This window comes from Peromyscus leucopus, chromosome 4 (assembly GCF_004664715.2).
Source record: "Peromyscus leucopus breed LL Stock chromosome 4, UCI_PerLeu_2.1, whole genome shotgun sequence".
NCBI lineage: Eukaryota > Metazoa > Chordata > Mammalia > Rodentia > Cricetidae > Peromyscus > Peromyscus leucopus.
The window spans coordinates 103,821,325-103,840,579 of NC_051066.1; the positions used below are offsets into that span (position 1 = coordinate 103,821,325).

The 19,255-nt window shown below is 44.7% G+C and overlaps 1 protein-coding gene across 4 annotated transcripts in view; it reads right to left on the reverse strand.

The window, feature by feature from the left end:
- Nphp1 (nephrocystin 1) overlaps nucleotides 1–19,255 on the reverse strand; it is a 50,245-nt gene that overhangs the window by 16,341 nt on the left and 14,649 nt on the right. Inside the window, exons 6-14 of one of the 4 annotated variants that reach the window (XM_028893389.2) lie at nucleotides 17,841–17,942; nucleotides 16,619–16,731; nucleotides 15,971–16,013; nucleotides 15,028–15,115; nucleotides 12,459–12,556; nucleotides 8,836–8,964; nucleotides 6,492–6,566; nucleotides 4,625–4,735; nucleotides 2,670–2,752 (exon numbers count right to left, since the gene is read on the reverse strand). In XM_028893389.2, the coding sequence (XP_028749222.1) occupies nucleotides 2,670–2,752; nucleotides 4,625–4,735; nucleotides 6,492–6,566; nucleotides 8,836–8,964; nucleotides 12,459–12,556; nucleotides 15,028–15,115; nucleotides 15,971–16,013; nucleotides 16,619–16,731; nucleotides 17,841–17,942 (842 nt within the window). The remainder of the gene's footprint in view (nucleotides 1–2,669; nucleotides 2,753–4,624; nucleotides 4,736–6,491; nucleotides 6,567–8,835; nucleotides 8,965–12,458; nucleotides 12,557–15,027; nucleotides 15,116–15,970; nucleotides 16,014–16,618; nucleotides 16,732–17,840; nucleotides 17,943–19,255) is intronic. The other 3 variants (XM_028893392.2, XM_028893391.2, XM_028893390.2) reach the window with 3 other exon arrangements.

A 19,255-nucleotide genomic window follows, 5' to 3' on the forward strand; every position in this document is an offset into this window, starting at 1 on the left:
GATTAAAGAGAGCTGTGACTCCACTTCTGGAAAGGTGGACATGTGCATTTCCTTATCTCCTCTACCAAGTGCAATATAACCCTAAGCTATATTGTAACATAATTTTAGAGATACTAAGTATAACATACATTTTTAAAAAATTGTAAGAAATCAGGGTTCCATTACAACCCAGTGGTAACAAATGCCCTTTCCTTCCTGCTAGGGTGATGTCAGCTATAACCAGTGGCCAGGACTCTTAACTCTGCCCACTGGTGAGAAAGAAGAGCACGAGGGAAGTGTTGCATAAAGTAATCCTCACATGAGGCCTTGAGACAGGAAATAATCTCCAGATTGAAGAGGAGGAAACTGAGACCTGCAGATGCTACGGAACCTGAACCATCACCCAGGAAGAGCTGGGTCCAAAGCTCCGGACGGTCCAACTTCCCACCCAGAGTCCCAGTCCTGGTCTGTCCCTCTGGCTGCCCACCTGTATCCTTCCTGTAAGTTTACTGCTTATGTCCTTGACTCAAGTCTTCATTTCCCCTGCTGTGGGATGGTCTGTATGTCAAATCTGTTGCTTTGATTGGTCCATAAATAAAACACTGATGGTCAGTGACCAGGCAGGAAGTATAGGCGGGACAAAGAGAGAGGAAGAGAGGAGAATTGGGGAAACAGGAAGAAGGGGGAGAGACACTGCAGCCACCGCCAGGACAAGCAGCATGTAAAAACGCCGGTAAGCCACCAGCCATGTGACAAGGTATAGATTTATAAGAATGGGTTAATTTAAGATAAAAGAACAGTTAGCAAGAAGCCTGTCACTGCCATACAGTTTGTAAGTAATATAAGTGTCTGAGTTTTTATATGTGGATTGTGGGACTGCGGGGCTTAATGGAACCTGGAGAGAAGCCCTCCAGCAACATATGGTGCCCAACGGCTCAAGTTTCCACCTTAAACCTGAGAATATTTAATAACCAATTCTAAACAGAGCCAAAACCAGGTTCCTGCTTCATGTCTCATAAGGGCAGCTAGATACCACAAAACTCAGGTTTGAACACTGGCAGGTTCCTGGCGTGTGTGTTTGACCGGCAGTATGGCGGAAATGAGGCATCTGTCAGCGGCAAATTAAGCTGTGTGGTAGATTTAGTCTTTACTAGTATTTTTAAAAAAAAAGGTTTCTGGGCTATACGCTGCTTTGATAAAAGCTTAGACCCACTATTTCTGAGACTTGATGACTCACAGAACTGGCGGACAACGCCATGTTGGTAAGCTGAAATGGGCGGAGCCAGTAGCCACACCGCCGTTTCAGTCTTATAATGGTGCAGTTTAAAGCAATAGGCTCAAGGTAATATAAAAAATAAGCCACGTAGAGATGGCTACCAAACAGAGAATCTGGATTATGTTCTCTTTGATATTCATAACTGAAAAAAAAAACATTTGATTGCAAAAGCTGTTGAGTTATGCCAAAATGTATATTTTAAAGATACCTTGACTTCAAAATTCGGATTTAAGGATATGTTGCTTTGGAAAAGAGGTTCTGCTTTTGTTTCCACAGAAAGCCAGAGGCTGTGGATTTGTTCCAGATTAAGATACATCAGGTTTGACCAGCCAAGACCCCCTGAAAGGTCTCCGATGACACCATGGCCCAGATGATCCAACATCCAGAATCGTTTCAAGGCAACTGGCTCAGATGATACAGCCTCATGGACTACTCCATGATCCTTAAATTTTCTTTGTGTCCCCATAAGATACAGCGCCCCCTCCAGCAGGAAGTAGTAAGAGAAGCTACGGCCAAATTCCCAAATATACCAAGCTGTCTTTGGAGATGTGTAAAAGTTAAAACCTTCCTTAAAAAAAAAAAAAAAAAAAAAAAAAAGAAAAGAAAAGGGGAAGTGCTGTGGGATGGGCTGTATGTCAAATCTGTTGCTTTGATTGGTCCATAAATAAAACACTGATGGTCAGTGACCAGGCAGGAAGTATAGGCGGGACAAAGAGAGAGGAGAATTGGGGAAACAGGAAGAAGGAGGAGAGACACTGCAGTCACCGCCAGGACAAGCAGCATGTAAAGACGCCGGTAAGCCACCAGCCACGTGGCAAAGTATAGATTTATAAGAATGGGTTAATTTAAGATAAAAGAACAGTTAGCAAGAAGCCTGCCATGGCCATACAGTTTGTAAGTAATATAAGTGTCTGAGTGATTATTTTATACGTGGATTGTGGGACTGTGGGGCTTGGTGGAACCTGGAAAGCAGCTCTCCAGCAACATTCCCCAGTTTAAGATTATCTATTTTCTTGTTAGTTTCTGAGACGGGGAGACGATCCCCTCACCCTTGTGTGTGAGCACAGGTACTGGCCCAGGCTTTGCTCTTATGGCTTCAATGTGTTTACAGCTGTGGGAAGGCAGAGGACTGCAGACCCAGCCTTCTGAAGAATGCCAGGCTCTATTTCCAGCCTGGTGTGTGCGGTGACACCATAAGGACTAGAGACTGAATGCTCTCAGCAGGCAGCCATGCAAGCGTTTCACTCGGGTGAGACTGTGTACTGTTTCCCCATGCTCCCTCGGACACTGCGATCAATATGAAAAGCCCTCTTCCCAAAACTCACTGAAATGGTAACAGAATAAACCTGAGGTAGATAGTCCTAGGAATTTTCTACGAAGTTGCCCATTTGTGAGGAAAAAGAAGCCCACTTACTTTGCTGGAATAGGAACTCCGCTGGCATCAAAAAGCTTAAGAAATACCCAGCCACAGCTTAACTCTCCTCTCTCACCAGTAGACTATGAAATAAAACAGGCACACAGAATGGTGTCATAAGCCATAAGCACAACCCAAGCCCTCTGGATGGAGCACAGCTAACACTCACTCTAAGGACTAAGCTGCCCCTGAAAGAAAATAAGATACGACACACCAGGGCTCCATTTCACCTTCAGGTCAGATGCTAAAAGTGGGACTTCAAATGACAATCCTGCTTTGTCACAGTCGCTTTGAAAGGTCACTTAAACCCAATTCTGAGGTAACTGTTGCTATTAGATCTCCAGTGCTATACACAGTTTGGGGACAATGTCAAATCACAGGATACTACATGACATTTTGAAGCTTTATTTTGTAGGGGGATGGAATATAGGAATCAATAACTCAAGGATTCCCTGTGGAATATTCCTTTACACTGTGTGAATATATGTTGCTGTGATTGGTTTAATAAATAATCTGACTGGCCAATAGCTGGATAGGATAAGGTTAGTGGGGAGAACCAAACTAAGGACACTGGGAAGAAGAAAGGTGGAGTCTGGGGAGTCACTAACTAGACATAAAGGAAGCAGGACATGTACAAAATGAGGTAACAAGCCATGAGCCACATGGTAGAACTTAGATAAGAAATATGGGTTAATTTAAGTTGTAAAAGCTAGTTAGTAATAAGCCTGAGCTATCAGCTAAGCATTTAGAATTAATAGTAAGCCCCTGAGTGGTTATTTGGGAAGTGGCTGCTGAGACACAGAGAAACATGCCTATAATCCTCTGCTAGGAAGCTCAGCCCTCCTGCCAATTGCCAGGGACCACTGGGGCTCACTTGGCTCTTCTCGTGTCCTACCCATCTGTCTTCAAGATGTACAGGACAATGCAGTAAATCAACATGATCTTCCTGTGGCAGCTCCCTGTGAGGCAGCTGTCACGTTTATAAGCTATACCTCTCAAGCTATGCCCAGACACAGGAGTCACTAGTGAGGGTGCACACCGGTGGGCTTAGTATTCTCATGATAACATTAAAGCACACTTAGCCTGTTCCCCTGCCACCCTCTCAAGTCCCTGAGTGAGAACTGTGACCTACAAAGTTAAGAGGACTCAGCTCTAGAAGACAGAATGCCCTCAGGACTTTTGAATTACCTCTGGAAAGTCCCATCCTTTATGAGTTTTTGTTTTTTAAAAGCAACTGGGGTTCAATGATGCTATAAATGCCAACAAATACCCCTTTGCTGCCTTAAATACCACTTAGCAGTACCACATAAAAATCAAGAACCAGGGCAGTAAGAAGGCTCAGTGAGTCAAGCTGTCTGTTGCCAAGCCTGACGACTGGAGTTTGATGCCTGAGACCACATGGTCCAAGGAGAGAGTCGACCCTACAACTGTTCCCTGACTGCCATGCTGTGCCCAGGAATAAATGTAATACTTTTTTAAAAAATGACAATCGTCACCACTCTGGTTCCCTCATAGTTCAATTTCTGATCCACAGAAATCCTCCACTGTGGTTTAAGTGGGAATGTCCCCCAGGTATGTGTGTTTGAATACCTGGTCCCCACCTGGTACTGCTGTTTGGGATTTGGGGTATAAAACCTTTAGGAGGTGGACTGTGTTGGAGGAAGTGGGTCACTGGGGTGGGTCTTGAGGTTTCTAGTCCAGTCCCACTTCCTGTTCATAGTCTGCCTCCCTCTGCTGCCTGGCACGCCTTTCCTGCCGCAACGGAATGAGTCCCGAGAACTGTAAGCCAGAATAAACTCTTCCCCGAAGCTGCTTTTGTCAGGGCATTTTACCACAGCAACAGAAGAGCAGCTAACACAGCTTCTATTATTTTGCTTATAACTCAGACACATTTCTAATTGTTCCCCTTTGATACACCAGAACAGAGTACAGTTTGTCTTTCAACTTTGACATACATTTCGAATGTAAGAAATTCCAAGTTCAAATAATAACCCAAGGTCTGGAGTTGAGGAATTGGACCTGATGAAACAGTCACCATCGAGCAAGCATGGTAAGATGCCAGTGACCTAGAATGACAAGGAGACCAAAGTTACTGACAAAAGTGAAGAGTGGGCCAGGCTTCCAGCCCCAGCCATCCGCAAAGGGCTCTCGCCTTTGCACCGGAACAGAGGGAGATGGGGGCCAGGGTGATGGGGGCCATGGCGATGGCTCAGTGAGTACAGGGCTTGCTGCTGGCCTGAAGACTTGAGTTTGCTCTCTGGACCCACAGGGTAGAAGTAGAGCACTGACCCCTCAAGCTGCCCTCTGACCTTCACTTACATTGTGTCATCCATGCTCACATGGACGTGCTAAAACAGACAAATGTAAACCAAACAAACAGACACTTTCTTGAAAGTAGATGGACCAGATTCACATGTCAACGATGAGAAGTAGAAAAATTTAGCTTCTCTGTTGACAGGGAAATTACCTTCAACTTTCTTAATTTTTTGCTAAGAACAGGCAAAGAAGCAAACGACTTTAAGTCAGTCCCCAGTCCTGTATGTTTTATTTACACTAACTACTGCTCTTTGTAAGCAAAACTAAAGTCAAAGACCAACGCACACTTGTCCTGACTCCTGCCTTACAGACATCCCATTCCCTTTGTTCAATCCATTCCATCTCCCTGGACCCTCCTTTCCTGCCTAGAAAACCCTACCCATTCCCCAAGGTTTACTTTCCCCTGTTCAAAATCTTCCTTGGGCCTAAGGAACGAACCCTCCTCTTCTCTCACCACCACGCTTCCAACATCCTTGGAGCCTCATGAGCACTGTGCTCTACCTGAATGGTACACGGCACCCAACTCACAGACAGCCAAGGACTAAAGACCACAGTGCCCGTGGCCTGTCCACGGCCAGTGTCCACCAGCAGTGGATATTTTAGCTAGTCACAGATGTGTGTGTATGCACATGCAAACTCCCACGTGACTAGAGCATTCAAGAAGCTCCCTCCTCCCTCCTCCCTCCTCCCTCCTCCTCACACACACCCTGGGAAAACAGAAAACCCGACCCTAACACTGCACATGCAAGCGACAGGCAGCAACCGTGAAGGTCTGAGCCAAGGGACCAGCAGTGCTCCCTGGAGGGGGTGAGGGGAACCAAGGGCTTTGAGGAGTTGTGCCACAGACAAGGACGCATGCCACATCAAGAGAGGTGGCTGGGCCTCCAGCACTGCCTGTGTCCTCTCCCTGACCCTTGTGTTCAGACCTGACGCAGTAAGAGGAAGGGAAATGAAGGGCTTCTAGATGGCCGTGGAACAATGGAGTCAGTTGTGGGAGGGCAGCGAATGCTAAAATAATGAGTCCTTGGAGGTAGGAAAAAAGTAAACCACAAATAATACTGTAAAAAGAACAAGAAGAAATCATTGACTCACTGGCGTCTGTGTGAACTGACTCAGTGGCTCGAAGCCCTACCCTCACCCCAGCCTGACAGGATCTGGGTGTAAGGCACCAGACCCCGAGGTGCTGGCTCTGATTTTTATCTGAGGGAAATACAAGAGCCATTAGCGCAGTTGGGAGATTTCATTCTTGAAAATTATCCCAATCCTAATCTTATGTTCTTGCTTTCTGCTCCATCAAGGGACATTTCCTTAAACTGAGAGGGGTGACTCCCAGAAGCCCCAGCTTCAGTGATTCAGGGGCCCCAGGGATCTTTGCCCATATCGTCAGAGAACAATCAAGATTTCCACTTGACCCTCTGCACCGCATGCTCCATCACCACACTTGGGGAGCCTCGGGCTGGATCATACACTCCACAGGTGAAGAAACCCACTCAGCAGATGACTTACCTGGGGAGAAAAGGTCCACGTTTTGGGCTTTTTAGGCTGCCAGACCGCTCGGACCGTATGGATGTTGCTCAGAACCTGAAACGAGATTTTCTCATTGGAAACCGCACTGTAGGAGCCTTTGAGACACCCATACCACAGCTGCACTGGACAGCACCCATGTGTGACCTCTCTCTCTCTCCACGCCACCCCCCCCCCACCCCCCGTATATAGGACAAAGAAAACGGAAGAACAAAAGATTAGAAGGAAGCAAAAACCAAGCACACGGCTGAGGGTGGGGAGCCCAGTGCAGAGCGCGTGTTTAGCACATGTAAGGTCCTGAGCTCCATTTCTACCAACAAGAAAATCAGTAGAGATGAAGTAGCCAGCTGAAAGCCGGGGCCCCGCCTCCAGTTCTGCCTGCTGCCTTGGGCCCTTTAGTGAACTGCTCAGAGAGTCCGGCATGTGGGGAGGCTGTCTCTCCCAGGGCCATGCCCTTGCTTGGTATTAACAGTTTTGGCAGATTTATTGTGGAAGAATTCAAGTCAACAGTGTGAGGATATGCATTTCTACTAGACACACCTGTAACATGAAATCTGTTATAAATCAGCTTCGTGAGTTAATGTCTATGCTTTTGGTGTATGTTTTATTATTTTGATGTATTAGTAAAAAAAAAAAATCAGACTTCAAACAGAAGCATGTTATAGCGGTGTACATCTTCAATCCCAGCAGAAGCAAGAGGATGTATTCCAGCCTAGCTTGGGGAGGACGCTGTCCCAAACACACACACACACACACACACACACACACACACACACACACACACACAAACAAAGCCAGGCTCCTAGTTCTTCTGAGAGGCCAGACTGGGAGTGTGTATCTGGGACCGTCTCCAAAACAAGCAAACAAACAAACAAACAAAATAAAAGGCATTTCTTCTCCTTTGGGTCACCAGTGGTCACCAGTGACACCTACTGGCAGGGGTTTTGTACACAAGTGTGGAAATGAGGATCACTACTATACAGTCCAAGTTCAAATGAAGGATGACCTCATCCATCGCATGTGCAAGTCTAAGACCTCCTGCCTGTTAACACTCTGCCCCGCCCCCATCTAGTCCACACATGTGGTGGACTCCTGCCTCCTCGTCTACCTCTGCAGTGCCCTCCTTCTCCGCTGTAAGCATCACCCCTCGCAGGCCCAGCTCCGCAGCACTCCTGTGCTCCAGAGGACAGTCCTAACTAAGTGCTTCAGTCCTCACATAGCCCCTGAGGATGGTGGGAGCAAGGTCACATCATTTGATCAAGGTCTCCTGCCAGCAAATGGTGGAGCTGCTTCATCGGAAGTGAGCTGGCTCCGAATTTTGTTCACTTGACAATGCCAGCTGGCTGTCCTGACCCCCAAATACTGCAGGATTTCTCTACTTATCTTTCTGCTACTGCTGTTCATAGCAGGTACGTTTCTTACTGCTGGGACAAAATAACCGAATACAGAAACGGAAGGAGGGCAGGGTTCATCGGCTCACTGCTGGGAGTGCACCTTACCATGCAGGGAGTATGGTGGTAATAGAGTGCCTCTAGATGTGGCCTCCCGCCGAGCTCCAGACAGCTGGTCACACTGACCTCAGCCAGGGAACAGAGAGAGCCCAGTGTGGCTGCTCAGCTCACCTTCCCTGCCCTTTCACTCAGCCTGCGACCTCCGTCTATGGAATGTGCCACGCCCATTCTGCACGGGTCTTCCCCCAGGGGCTGGACTCACTCTTCTACTCCTCGGTGTCTAGGATAAGGTGGTAGCTTGGACCACTGGCTTGGAGTCTTCACTCTTGCCAGTGTTTGCAGTTAAAGCTACAAATCTCTATCTAGGTGCTAAGAATTTTCTCATAAAAGATATATTTGTTTTAAAAAGAACCATGCAGACTTTCTTTGGTACTGGGTGAAAAATAGTCTCTAGAATCAGGGAGGAAAAGAGCAGGAAGCTTTGTATAGACATGACAATGCTTTGTTTCCTTAGTGTTGGTTACCCCACTGTACATATTTATCAAAAATGTAGTACTATAGTTAACACCTGAACTGAGTATAACAGTGGGAGGTAAGCATTAGTACCTTAGAGATATTAGCTCAGATATATTGTCTGTGATGTACCAATATCACACTCAACAACTCAAAGAACCAGGAGTTAAATTACCTAATCAGAACCAGTGTGGGTGCATACAGATATGTGAATATATAATGGGGGGGTAGTAACTGCTTAATGTGTATATACTATGTGTGTGTGTGTGTGTGTGTGTGTGTATAAAATACATGGTACTAATAAAATCCTTTCTTCTTATCCCGGGGTGACCTGACTTAGCTCCCAGGGACTTAGTTCTTACCTTATTACCATCAAACAGACAGAGGCGCACATGTCTGCTGAGAACCTGTATGCTTGTTCCTGGGAGAGGGATCATTTTACAGCTCCAGAGGGTCAGAATCAAAGAAATAAGACTTGGCCTTGACATAATCTGAAAGGAAAATTAAAGCACAAAATTTATTAATATTATTTATTATTTATAATAAAATCCATTTTACAAAACATCTTTTATAAATACAGCTTAAGAAAATAAACACAAAGCTGAGTGTAGCAATTCACTCTGGAAATCTCTGCACTTAGGAGGTGAAAGAGAAAGATTGGGAGTTCAAGGCCAGCCTGGGCTACATGAGACCCTGTTTTAAAAACAAGCAAGTGAAGGAATAAAAAGAAAATATATAGAGACTTAAAAAACCCAAGAATGTTACACAAACATATACACAATTTTCAGTGAAGTACACTTAAAATAAAACAGTCATTGCCTCCTCCTCCCTGCACCAAGGCTGAGCAAAGTGTCTCAGCATAGGCCCTAGGTTCCAAAAAGCCGGCTCATGCACCACAGCCTCAACTGAATGTACCAGGCTGGGCTGACTCCTCTAGGGAGACCTTGCCTTGGAGGAGGTGGGAATGGGGGGTGGAGTGCGGGGGAGGGCTCGGGGGTCAGAGGAGGGAGGACAGGGGAATCCGTGGCTGATATGTAAAATGACTAGAAAATCTTCCTTATATAAAATAAAAACAAAAAAAAAATTTCATACAGCTGTATTTCAAAGTTGTATTTTTTTCTCAATTACTTACAAACTTTAACAAAAAGGACATGCAGAACTCACAGGGAAAATAAATGATTCGACTACGGAATCAGTGTACTCTAGTCTCCAGGCATTCCTATAATGTGTGTGAGCATGGACAGTTACTACAGCGTAGCACCAGGACATGGCATTAGTGTCACTCAGCTCAGTCCTCCTTTGTTTGGATTTGTTAGGATTTGACAAAAAGCCCTAATATTTATTCTGTACCACTCCTCCTAAATCCTGATCACATGGTGCTTCGATTCTTCCTTTTAGGCTCCAGGGAAGGAAAGAGAAAAACAATGAAGAGAAATAGCTGGGAAGGAGTGTGCCCGCTCCAATTCTGGACGGTGCCGCCCCAGGGCAGTTGGTAGAAGAAAGCAGACCACGAGGAGCAAGCCAGGAAGCAGCAGTCTTCCGAGCACCTACTTCAGTTCCTGCCCCGAGTTCCTGCCCTGAGTTCCTGCCCTGACTTCCCTCAGTGCCGGGGTGTGATCTGAGAGTTGTAAGAAGAAATACACCCTTTCCTCCCCGAGTTGCTTCTGTTCATGGTGTTTCATCACAGCAATAGAAACTCTGCTTAGGACAACCCCTCTCTGAGGTTATAAAAACTAAACAATTGCTGGGTTGGGGGAGGCTTGTTGGCGTAGTTGCCTATGAGTTGTAGGTTGGTGGGGGGGGCAACACCACCCAATGGAGCTTTTGTTAAGTCGTCACCCATGCTGGGTGTGGCTTTTCAGTGACACAGCTACACAAGTCACCCATGCTCCTGTAAGTGACCCCAGAGACTGACTGGTTCACACTGGACTCCACAGAATTATTTCTTTGGTCTGTCATGGCCCTCTTTATCTGGGGTGAACAGAAATATCTCCCCAGTAAAATCACACAACAGATACTTCACCAAACTCTTAACACTAATATTTATTGAGTTCTTACATGCCTAGCATTGTTCTTTATCATTCAATTCCCATGATAATGCTGTGTTGAAAGAATTATTGTTATTATTATTATTATTAACCACTCCCTTTTTATATATGAAAAAATTGAGGTAAAGAATGATTAAGATAGAGAGAGTGATGGAGAGATGGTTCAGTGGTTAAGAGCACCAGCTGATCTTCCAGACACCTGGGTTAGATTCCCAGCACCCACAGAATGGTTCATGAAAATCTGTTACTCCAGTTCCAGGGGACCCAATTTCCACTTCGGGCCTCTGCAGGCACCAGGCACACATGTGGTACACAGACATACATACATAAAGTCAAAACACCTATGCACATAAAAAATTATATAAAATTTCATTTTTCAGAAAAAAAAGACAGAACAGCCAGAGCTACATGGTGAGAATGTGTCTCAAAAAAAAAAAGAGATTAAGATATAAATTAAGATATAAACTTAGATCTACCACAAGACCCAGCAATACTACTCTTGGGCATATACCCAAAGGATGATCAATCATACCACAAGGACACTTGTTTAACTATGTTCATAGCAGCTTTATTTATAACAGTCAGAACCTGAAAACAACCTAGATGTCCCTCAACCAAGGAATGGAGAAAGAAAATATGGCACATTTACACAATGGAGTATTAGTCAGCTGTTAAAAATGAGGACACCAGGAAATTTGCAGGCAAATGGATGGAACTAGAAAAAATCATCCTGAGTGAGGCAAACCAGACCCAGAAAGACAAACATGGTGTGTACTCACTCATAAGTAGATATTAGCTGTAAAATAAAGAATAACTATGCTACAATCCATAGACCAGAGACTAGATAACAAGAAGGTTCATGGGGGGACACCCTGATCTCCATGGAAAGGAAAAATAGAAGATATTTAATGAGTGGATTGAGGGTGGATGGGGGATGGGGACATGAGTGATCAGGTTGGGGGCACAGAGGAGGAGAGTGCTGAAGGGGAGTTCTGGGGGGCATTTCGGGTCCAGAAGAAGAAGCCTGGTGCAGGGGAATCTCCCAGGGGTCTATGGGGAGGACCCCGGCTTAGACTCCTAGCAATAGCAGATAAGTAGCCTGAACTGGCCATCTCCTGTGACCAGACTGGTGCCTGGCTCAACTGTCATCAGGGAGGCTTCACCCAGCAACTGATGGAAACAGATGCAGACCACAGCTAAACATTAGGCGGACCTCAGGGAATCCTGCAGAAGAGGGGAGAAAGGATTGTAGGAGCCAGAGAGGTCAAGGACACCACAAGAAAACTCACAGAATCAATTAACCTGGGCTCATAGAGGCTCACAGAGATTGAACCAACAACCAGGGAGCCTGCATGGGACTGACCTAGGCCCTCTGCATATATGTTACAGATGTGTGGCTTGGTCCTCTTGTGGGACTCCTAACAGTGGGAGCAGGGGCTGTCGTCTCCAACTCTTTTACAGGCCTTTGGCACCCTACTCCTCATACTGGGTCACCCTGCCCAGCCTTAATACATGGGGAGGTGCTTAGTCTTACTGCAACTTGATATGCCATGTTTTGTTGATACCAAGGGGAGACCTGCCCTTTCTTGAACAGAAATAGAGGAGGAGTGGATTGGAGAATGGGGACAGAGGGGAGGTGTTCGGGTAGGGACTGGGAGGAGAGGAGGGACGGGAAACCAGCAGGGATGTAAAATAAATAAATAAATTTATTTTAAAAAGATATAAACTTAGATTACTTCTTTTGTAATGAGAGAAGAACAGCAGAAAAGAGAGGAAGATGAAGCTGAGGTACAAAGTTCAAATTATAAAGTATCTTTCGGAAACACAGAGTGTATTCTCTGCAATGGATTTGTCAGTTTCCACGTTACATGCTATTTACATCCTTGTCATAGGACAGATGCTGGCACTCCCATGTGATCAACAGAAAGCACACCTACCGTGCCTGCCTTAGCATCCCACAGTAGATCTCTGAAGGCCAGCTGTGATGTCGTGAGATCTGGCTGTAAGAAGTAGCTTGCTCGAAACTGGTTCCCTGCTAAAACAACATCCCCTTTATTTTCTTACAAAGAGAATGGAAGTCAAAATCCCAAATCCATAATGTTACAGGACAACTTAGCAAAAAGTTTCTGAAAAGCCATGTACTCACTAAGAATTCAATTTCCAAGGCAGATGTACCAATATACATTTATATATTAAAACAGGGCGTAAAACTTAAAGATATAAATATATAAAGATCACCTAAAGGCAGCTCTGAGAGTTCTAAAGATTTTTTACACAAAAAGCATGCCTCATGATAAGGATGATTCATTCAAATGTTTGTGTAAAATATAAGAAATTTGTAATCATGTTTTAGAGACTTGAGGAAAATATTACATAATTAGTTTTCATTTTTTTTAATTAATTTTTTGAGACAATGTCTCCTTTTATAAATACCAGTCTGGTCTCTAACTCTCTATGTAGCCAAGGATGACTTTGAATTTCTGGTTCTCTTCCTTCTGCCTCCCACAGGCTGGGATCGTAGGCCTACAACTGGACTGTTTACTACAGAAATCACTACTCACTCAAGAAATAGTTTTGTGCCAAGTGTTACGTTAAAAGCCAGAAACAGAACAGTGAACCCGAGAGATGTGTCCTGCCCTCATTAGCTTACAGCTGCGGAGGGGTCTGACACACGATGCTGATGCATGAGTTTTAAGGTGCTCAAATGTTGCAGAATATTTGTTTATACTGTGAAGATGTGTCTTTGCCAACGCGCCTTCTGATTGGTTTAATAAAGAGCTGAAAGGCCAAGGCAGAAAGAGGTTAGGCGGGACTTCTGGTGGAGTCACCAGCCAGACAGAGAGGAAACAGGAGGTGCAAGATGAAAGAGAGGTAACGCCACGTGACAGAACATAGATTAATATAAATGGGTTAATTTAAATTAAAGAGCTAGTTGAGACAAGCCTAAGCTAAAGGCCAAACTTTCATAATTAATAAGAAATCTCCAAGTTGTTATTTGGGGCTGGCAACCAAAAAGAAAGTCTGGCTATATTCAAGTAGTGTCAAGGGTGCAGGGGAAACTAACACAACCATGGTAGGCATCTTGAGGAAGGATGGAAAGGACATGGGAAAGAGCCATTCCATCAGAGGTAACCTCAAGAAGTCCTTCCAAGGAGAACTGACCAGCTCAGGTACACAGGTGACGCCTGTTACCATGGTTCTTCTTTATAACAGCTTACAGACAGACAGATGTTCTCAAGCACTGGGAAAGCCCAAAATGAACAAGGAAACAAACAACAGGTGGAGAGAATGCTCTGGAAAAGTCTTGCTACAAAGAAGGGCTTAATGGGATGGGGCTTTGGGGTTGGTCTTAAAGGCTGCAGGATTGGGTGTCCTGCTAATACTGATTGGACATGTACCAACAGGGGGAAGACTGGGAAAGGTTGGCTAAAGATATAGAGAAAGGCAAGTGTCTTAGTCAGGGTTCCTATAGCAGGCAACAGGAAGTGGTCTGTCTTACTGGGCGTGGCTTGAGCCTATGAGACCTCAAAGCCCACCTCCACAGTGACACACTTCCTCCAACAAAGCCACACCTCCTAATAGTGCCTTTCCCTTTGGGGGCCATTTTCTTTCAAACCACACAGTAGAAATTGTGTTTGTGAAATAAGGAAAGGGGCTGGAACCCAGAGCAACGCACACAGCCTGGCCATCCTCAGTGCCACAGGGAGGACAAGGAAGGGATGGACACTCAAGAGGGTGAAATCCAGGGCTGGGGAGACAGCTCAGTAAGTAAAGCCCTTGCCATGTGTGTTGTAGAATAATCTCTTTGTACACTGTGAAGATTTGTCACTTGGATTGGTTTAATAAAAAGCTGAATGGCCCATAGCTAGGCAGGATTTTCGGGGCAGAGAGGATGCTGGGAAGAAGGGCAGAGTTGCCAGCCAACTAAAGGGAACAGACATGAAAGAAAAGAGGTAAAAGCCATGAGTCACATGGCAACATGTAGATGAATAGAAATGGGTTAATTTAACTTATAAGAACTAGTTAGAAACAAGCCTAAACTATGAGCTGGGATTTTATAATTAATAAGAAGTCTTCATGTCATGATTTGGGAGCTGGTAGAAGGGATAGAAAAATCCACCTACACGTGTGAGCTTGAGGACCTCATTCTAGCCCTCAGAACCCAGGCAGGGACCAGGTGTAGTGTCGCGATACACATCTGTGGTCCCTGTGCTGGAGGGCAGAGATGGAGGAGGGCTTTCTGGAGCTTGCTGGCCAGCAAGTTTAAGCAAACTGAGTGAGGGACCTTGCCTCAAAAAATACAGTAGGGAACAGTTTAGAAAGATGCACGGCCTCAGCACATTTACACATACACACACACACACACACACACACACACACACACACACACACACGGGGGGGGGTAGATTTAGCATCTTCAACTTGTTTTGACGACGACAGAAAAATTACCCTTCAGCTTTGCCTGCTTTAACTGCAAGGGCAGAGAGGCTGAGAGCCTCATGTTACCTTCATCCAGCAGCTGGGAGAGCATGGAAGGCCGGAACCCCGCAGGAATAGCTCCCATTGTGGCTAACATATCAACAGTGTTTATCTGCTGAAGAGAGGAGAATGAAATAGTCTTGTTTCCATTCCTCTCCTTCTCTCTGTGACACTTCAACACCATTGCAGCCATAACCCAAAGGAGGAAAATACAAAACACAGACTTTGAGGTAAGGAATACCGCAGTGTAACCCCCACTTCCTAGAGGGGGACACTCATCACGAACCCTGGTCTCTTAAGGACTCTGACCCCCATACTGACTAGAGTACAGAGCCCTGGGTTCTACGGCAGCTGCTTCAAGAGCATCCTGCACCAAAATGTCCGCTCCTGTCAAGTCCCACAGCACATGCCACTCCACAAACGGTTACCGCTGCCCTGACACGTACTTCAGGGTCAACGGATGCTTTGTGTGTGAACACCTGCTGACCCACTCACAAGCATGTCCTTGTAGTTAAGGGAGGGGGTGAAGGGTCAGGAAGGTGACTCGCCACATTGCTAATGGGGATGGTTTACAGGATTCAGAGGAAGGATTCTCACCATGTTACATAGTATCTGGGTGATGGAATTATGAATAATTTCTTACTCTAATGTCTTTTTTATGTTTCTCAAGTAGCTGAAATTTAGTATCAGTTTTCCCAAAATGATAGAGATTTCATGTAGGAACACAGGATAATTCCAAGCTCTCAAATCCCATCACAGACGAGACTCTCTATTTCTCTAGAAGGACCTAATGAGAAATGCTATTTGGATCACAGGCCCACTAAGGAAGAAGAGACGCCTTATGCTCTGACCACCTTGCACCTCCATGCTCTGAACTCAGTCTGAACTACTAGGTAACAGAGCAAGTGTAGCTCACTTGTCAATTACATCAATATTATTAGACACAAAACACGAGACAGGAAATACCAACCTCTGAGAGAGCTTTTCGAACAGCACTCCAGTGGGAATCCGTTCTAGGGAGACAAAGGAGCAAGGTCAGTGCACAGACCAGTTATGCCTATTCCAACTGGGCAGTCAGAGAACAAAGCATGTAATCATCAATCAGTACTGACAACTCAACAGTCATCTTCTCGGAGGAAGCCAGGCTACGACTAAATGCTCTAAAAATCATTACAAAATTAAAGAAGCAGCAACAAGTGTCTGCATTTCAAGCAAGTGTTGAATTATTTATGATAATAAAAATAAAGCCCAAAGTTTCTGGGGCTGGAGATGGTTTACTTGGTAAAATGCTTGCCATGCAAGTGTGAAGACCTGAGTTCAAGCCCCTAGAGCCGACATAGAAAGCCGAGCACATGCACTTGTAATCTCAGAGCTGGGGAGGTGGAGACAGGAAGGTGCCTGGGGCTCACCGTCCACGCAGCCTAGCCCAGTTAGCAAGTCCCAGGTTCCCAGAGACCCAGCATCCAAAAGCAAGGTGCATGGCTCCTGAGGAGCAACATCCAAGGTTGTACACATACACACACACACACACACACACACACACACACACACACACATGCACATACGCATGCACGCACGTCTCGTTAAGCTGCGCTGATGCCCCCTCCCACCTCGTTACCTCTGCCTCACTTGGGCTCCATCCGCAGTTTCATCCACCACCTCCACGTCCTCCTCACTGCCCTCCTTGCTGCCTTCTTCACTTGACTCTTGCTCGTCTTTCTTAGTGCAGGGCTGGAAAATATTTGCACGTCAGTCCAAAACCAATCAACAAAAATACCATATTTCAAGGAAGGTCTGTCACAGATGAGAATATTTGTATGTGATGGGGAAATCTTTTAACAAATGTTTGCTAGTTTCACTATTTGAAAAAGATGGAGAGGCATGGTAATTCCAAAACTTGGGAACCTGAGTCAGGAGGATCATGAGTTCTAGGCTAGCCTGGGCTCCACAGCTAGATCATGTCCAAGAGGAACAAAAAAAAGGAGACAAGTTTAACCAAAATAAATCACATATCTGTTTATGTTAGATGGAATTTAAATTAAAAATTAAAAGAATCTGTAAAAGTGCTGGAAGAAGATAACCTTGGAATAAGAAAGCCCTTTTCAGAAGTAATATCAAATATAAAACCAAAAATCATAGTGAGAACACTGACCGATTTACCTAACAAAAATACACACAGCTGGAAGTGACCGAAAATATCAAGCACAAATGTCTGAATGTTAACATCTTCATTAAGAACAGCTGTTCCATTCAGTGAGGAATTATATAAGTTGGAAACCAGGAGTATAATAAATGCAAACAAAACAATAATGAGATTGCTTTTGATGGCCACAGCCAGCACTGTCCAACATACAAGAAAACACTCTCAGCGGGTGGCAGATTGGTGAGATAAGTCAAGTCCAAAAACGGCTGTGTGGGTTATCACCGCAGCAGCTGCTTGGTCTCCAACTCTGCATCTCAGTGCTCAAAGAATTTCTGACTGCAAGAATGATCACTGGGCAGGCACTGGGGAGGCTGAGCCAGGCAGATCCCCCAGACTTGGTGGCCTACTTGGCAACCCAGTGAGAGACCCTGTCTCAAACTAAGGTGGATGGTACTTGAAAACAGCACTAACCCCACAGCATCTTTAAGAAGGGAGTGTTCCAGAGCTCACATGCATGTCCCAGGAGGCGGGTGGTTAATGCACAGCACTTCCCATACTTACAGTGTCTTCAAAATTAAAGCTAATTCTCTATCTCAAACCCCCCACTTGCTAACAAGTGAGAAGTACAGCTCCATGCCTTATTACCATCAAAATGGAAATACTCTGTAGCAGGAAAGGCATAAATGACAGGACTAACCTCCAAGTAGGTCCTGGGAATGAGACCCTCATTTCCTTCAGCATCCTTAGCCAGCCACCAACCATCAGGCTTTTTTTCGATTATATGGAGAATGTCCCCTTTCTTAAATAAAAAACAAGTAGAAACTGAACAAGAATTCAATAACCATGAACAACATTTCATTACAAATGCCTCCAAATATGTGTCTACAAAAGTAAAATAAGCTTTATTAATTATTTAGTCCCATTTAAAAATAAAGTCCATAACACTACTAGTGACTCTGTGACTATAAATGAACCACTTCATTTGGTTACTTAGTATACACACACACATACACACACACACACACACACACACACACACACACACACACACACACGAAGCTTATATTCAAATGAGATGCACCTCTTCACTATTACGTGTGTGTGTGTGTGTGTGTGTGTGTGTGTGTGTGTGTGAATGTTTTGCCTGCATGCATGTCTATGTACCACATGTATGCCTGGTGCCTGTGGAAGTGAGAAAGGACTTTGGATCTCGTGGAGCTGGAGTTACAGGTGGTTGTGAGCCACATGTAGGAGCTGGAAACCAAACCTGTGTCCTCTGTAAGAGCAGCAAGTGCTCTTAACTGATGAGCATCTCTCCAGCCCCTCACTATCATTTTTAAGGCATCATGCTATGCCCACACTTTGATCATTCTATAAGAAACATTGAATTTGCTGGGCGGTGGTGGCGCATGCCTTTAATCCCAGCACTCATGGGGGCAGAGCCAAGAGGATCTTTATGAGTCTGAGGCCAGCCTGGTCTATAGAGTGAGATTCAGGACAGACACCAAAACTACACAGAGAAACCCTGTCTCAAAAAACCAAAAAAGAAAAAAGAAACACTGAATTTGTGAATCTCTCTTTGGAAAGTATCTTTCAGAAGCAGCATGTGAATCCTTGAGGAAAATCAGTTCTGTGAAATTGAAATTAAACCAGATGTTGAAGTGAAAAATAGTACTTGTCTAATATATCCCAATTCACATTTTGAATGACATTTATCCATGCATGAAAATATAATCCATCAGCCAGGTATGGTAGTGCACACCTTTAATCACTGCACTGAGGAGCTAGATGCAGGTGGATCTCTTGAGTTTGAGGCCAGCCTGGTCTATATAGTAAGTTCCAAGCCAGCCAGAGATACACAGTGAGACCATGTTAAATATATATATTATATATTAAAAGTGTGTGTCACCACTGACTGGCATATATTCCATCTTTGATTATCAAAGAAGTTCTACCATTGAAGATATTGAGAAACAAAGTCTTTCTTAGAGTATATATTCTGTCAATATTGAAGGTATTCTTCAGAACTGAAAAATAATTTCATGAATCAAAAATGTAAATATATTAGCTGTATAATATACTTGTATATCATTTATTGATTTGTTATTTAAT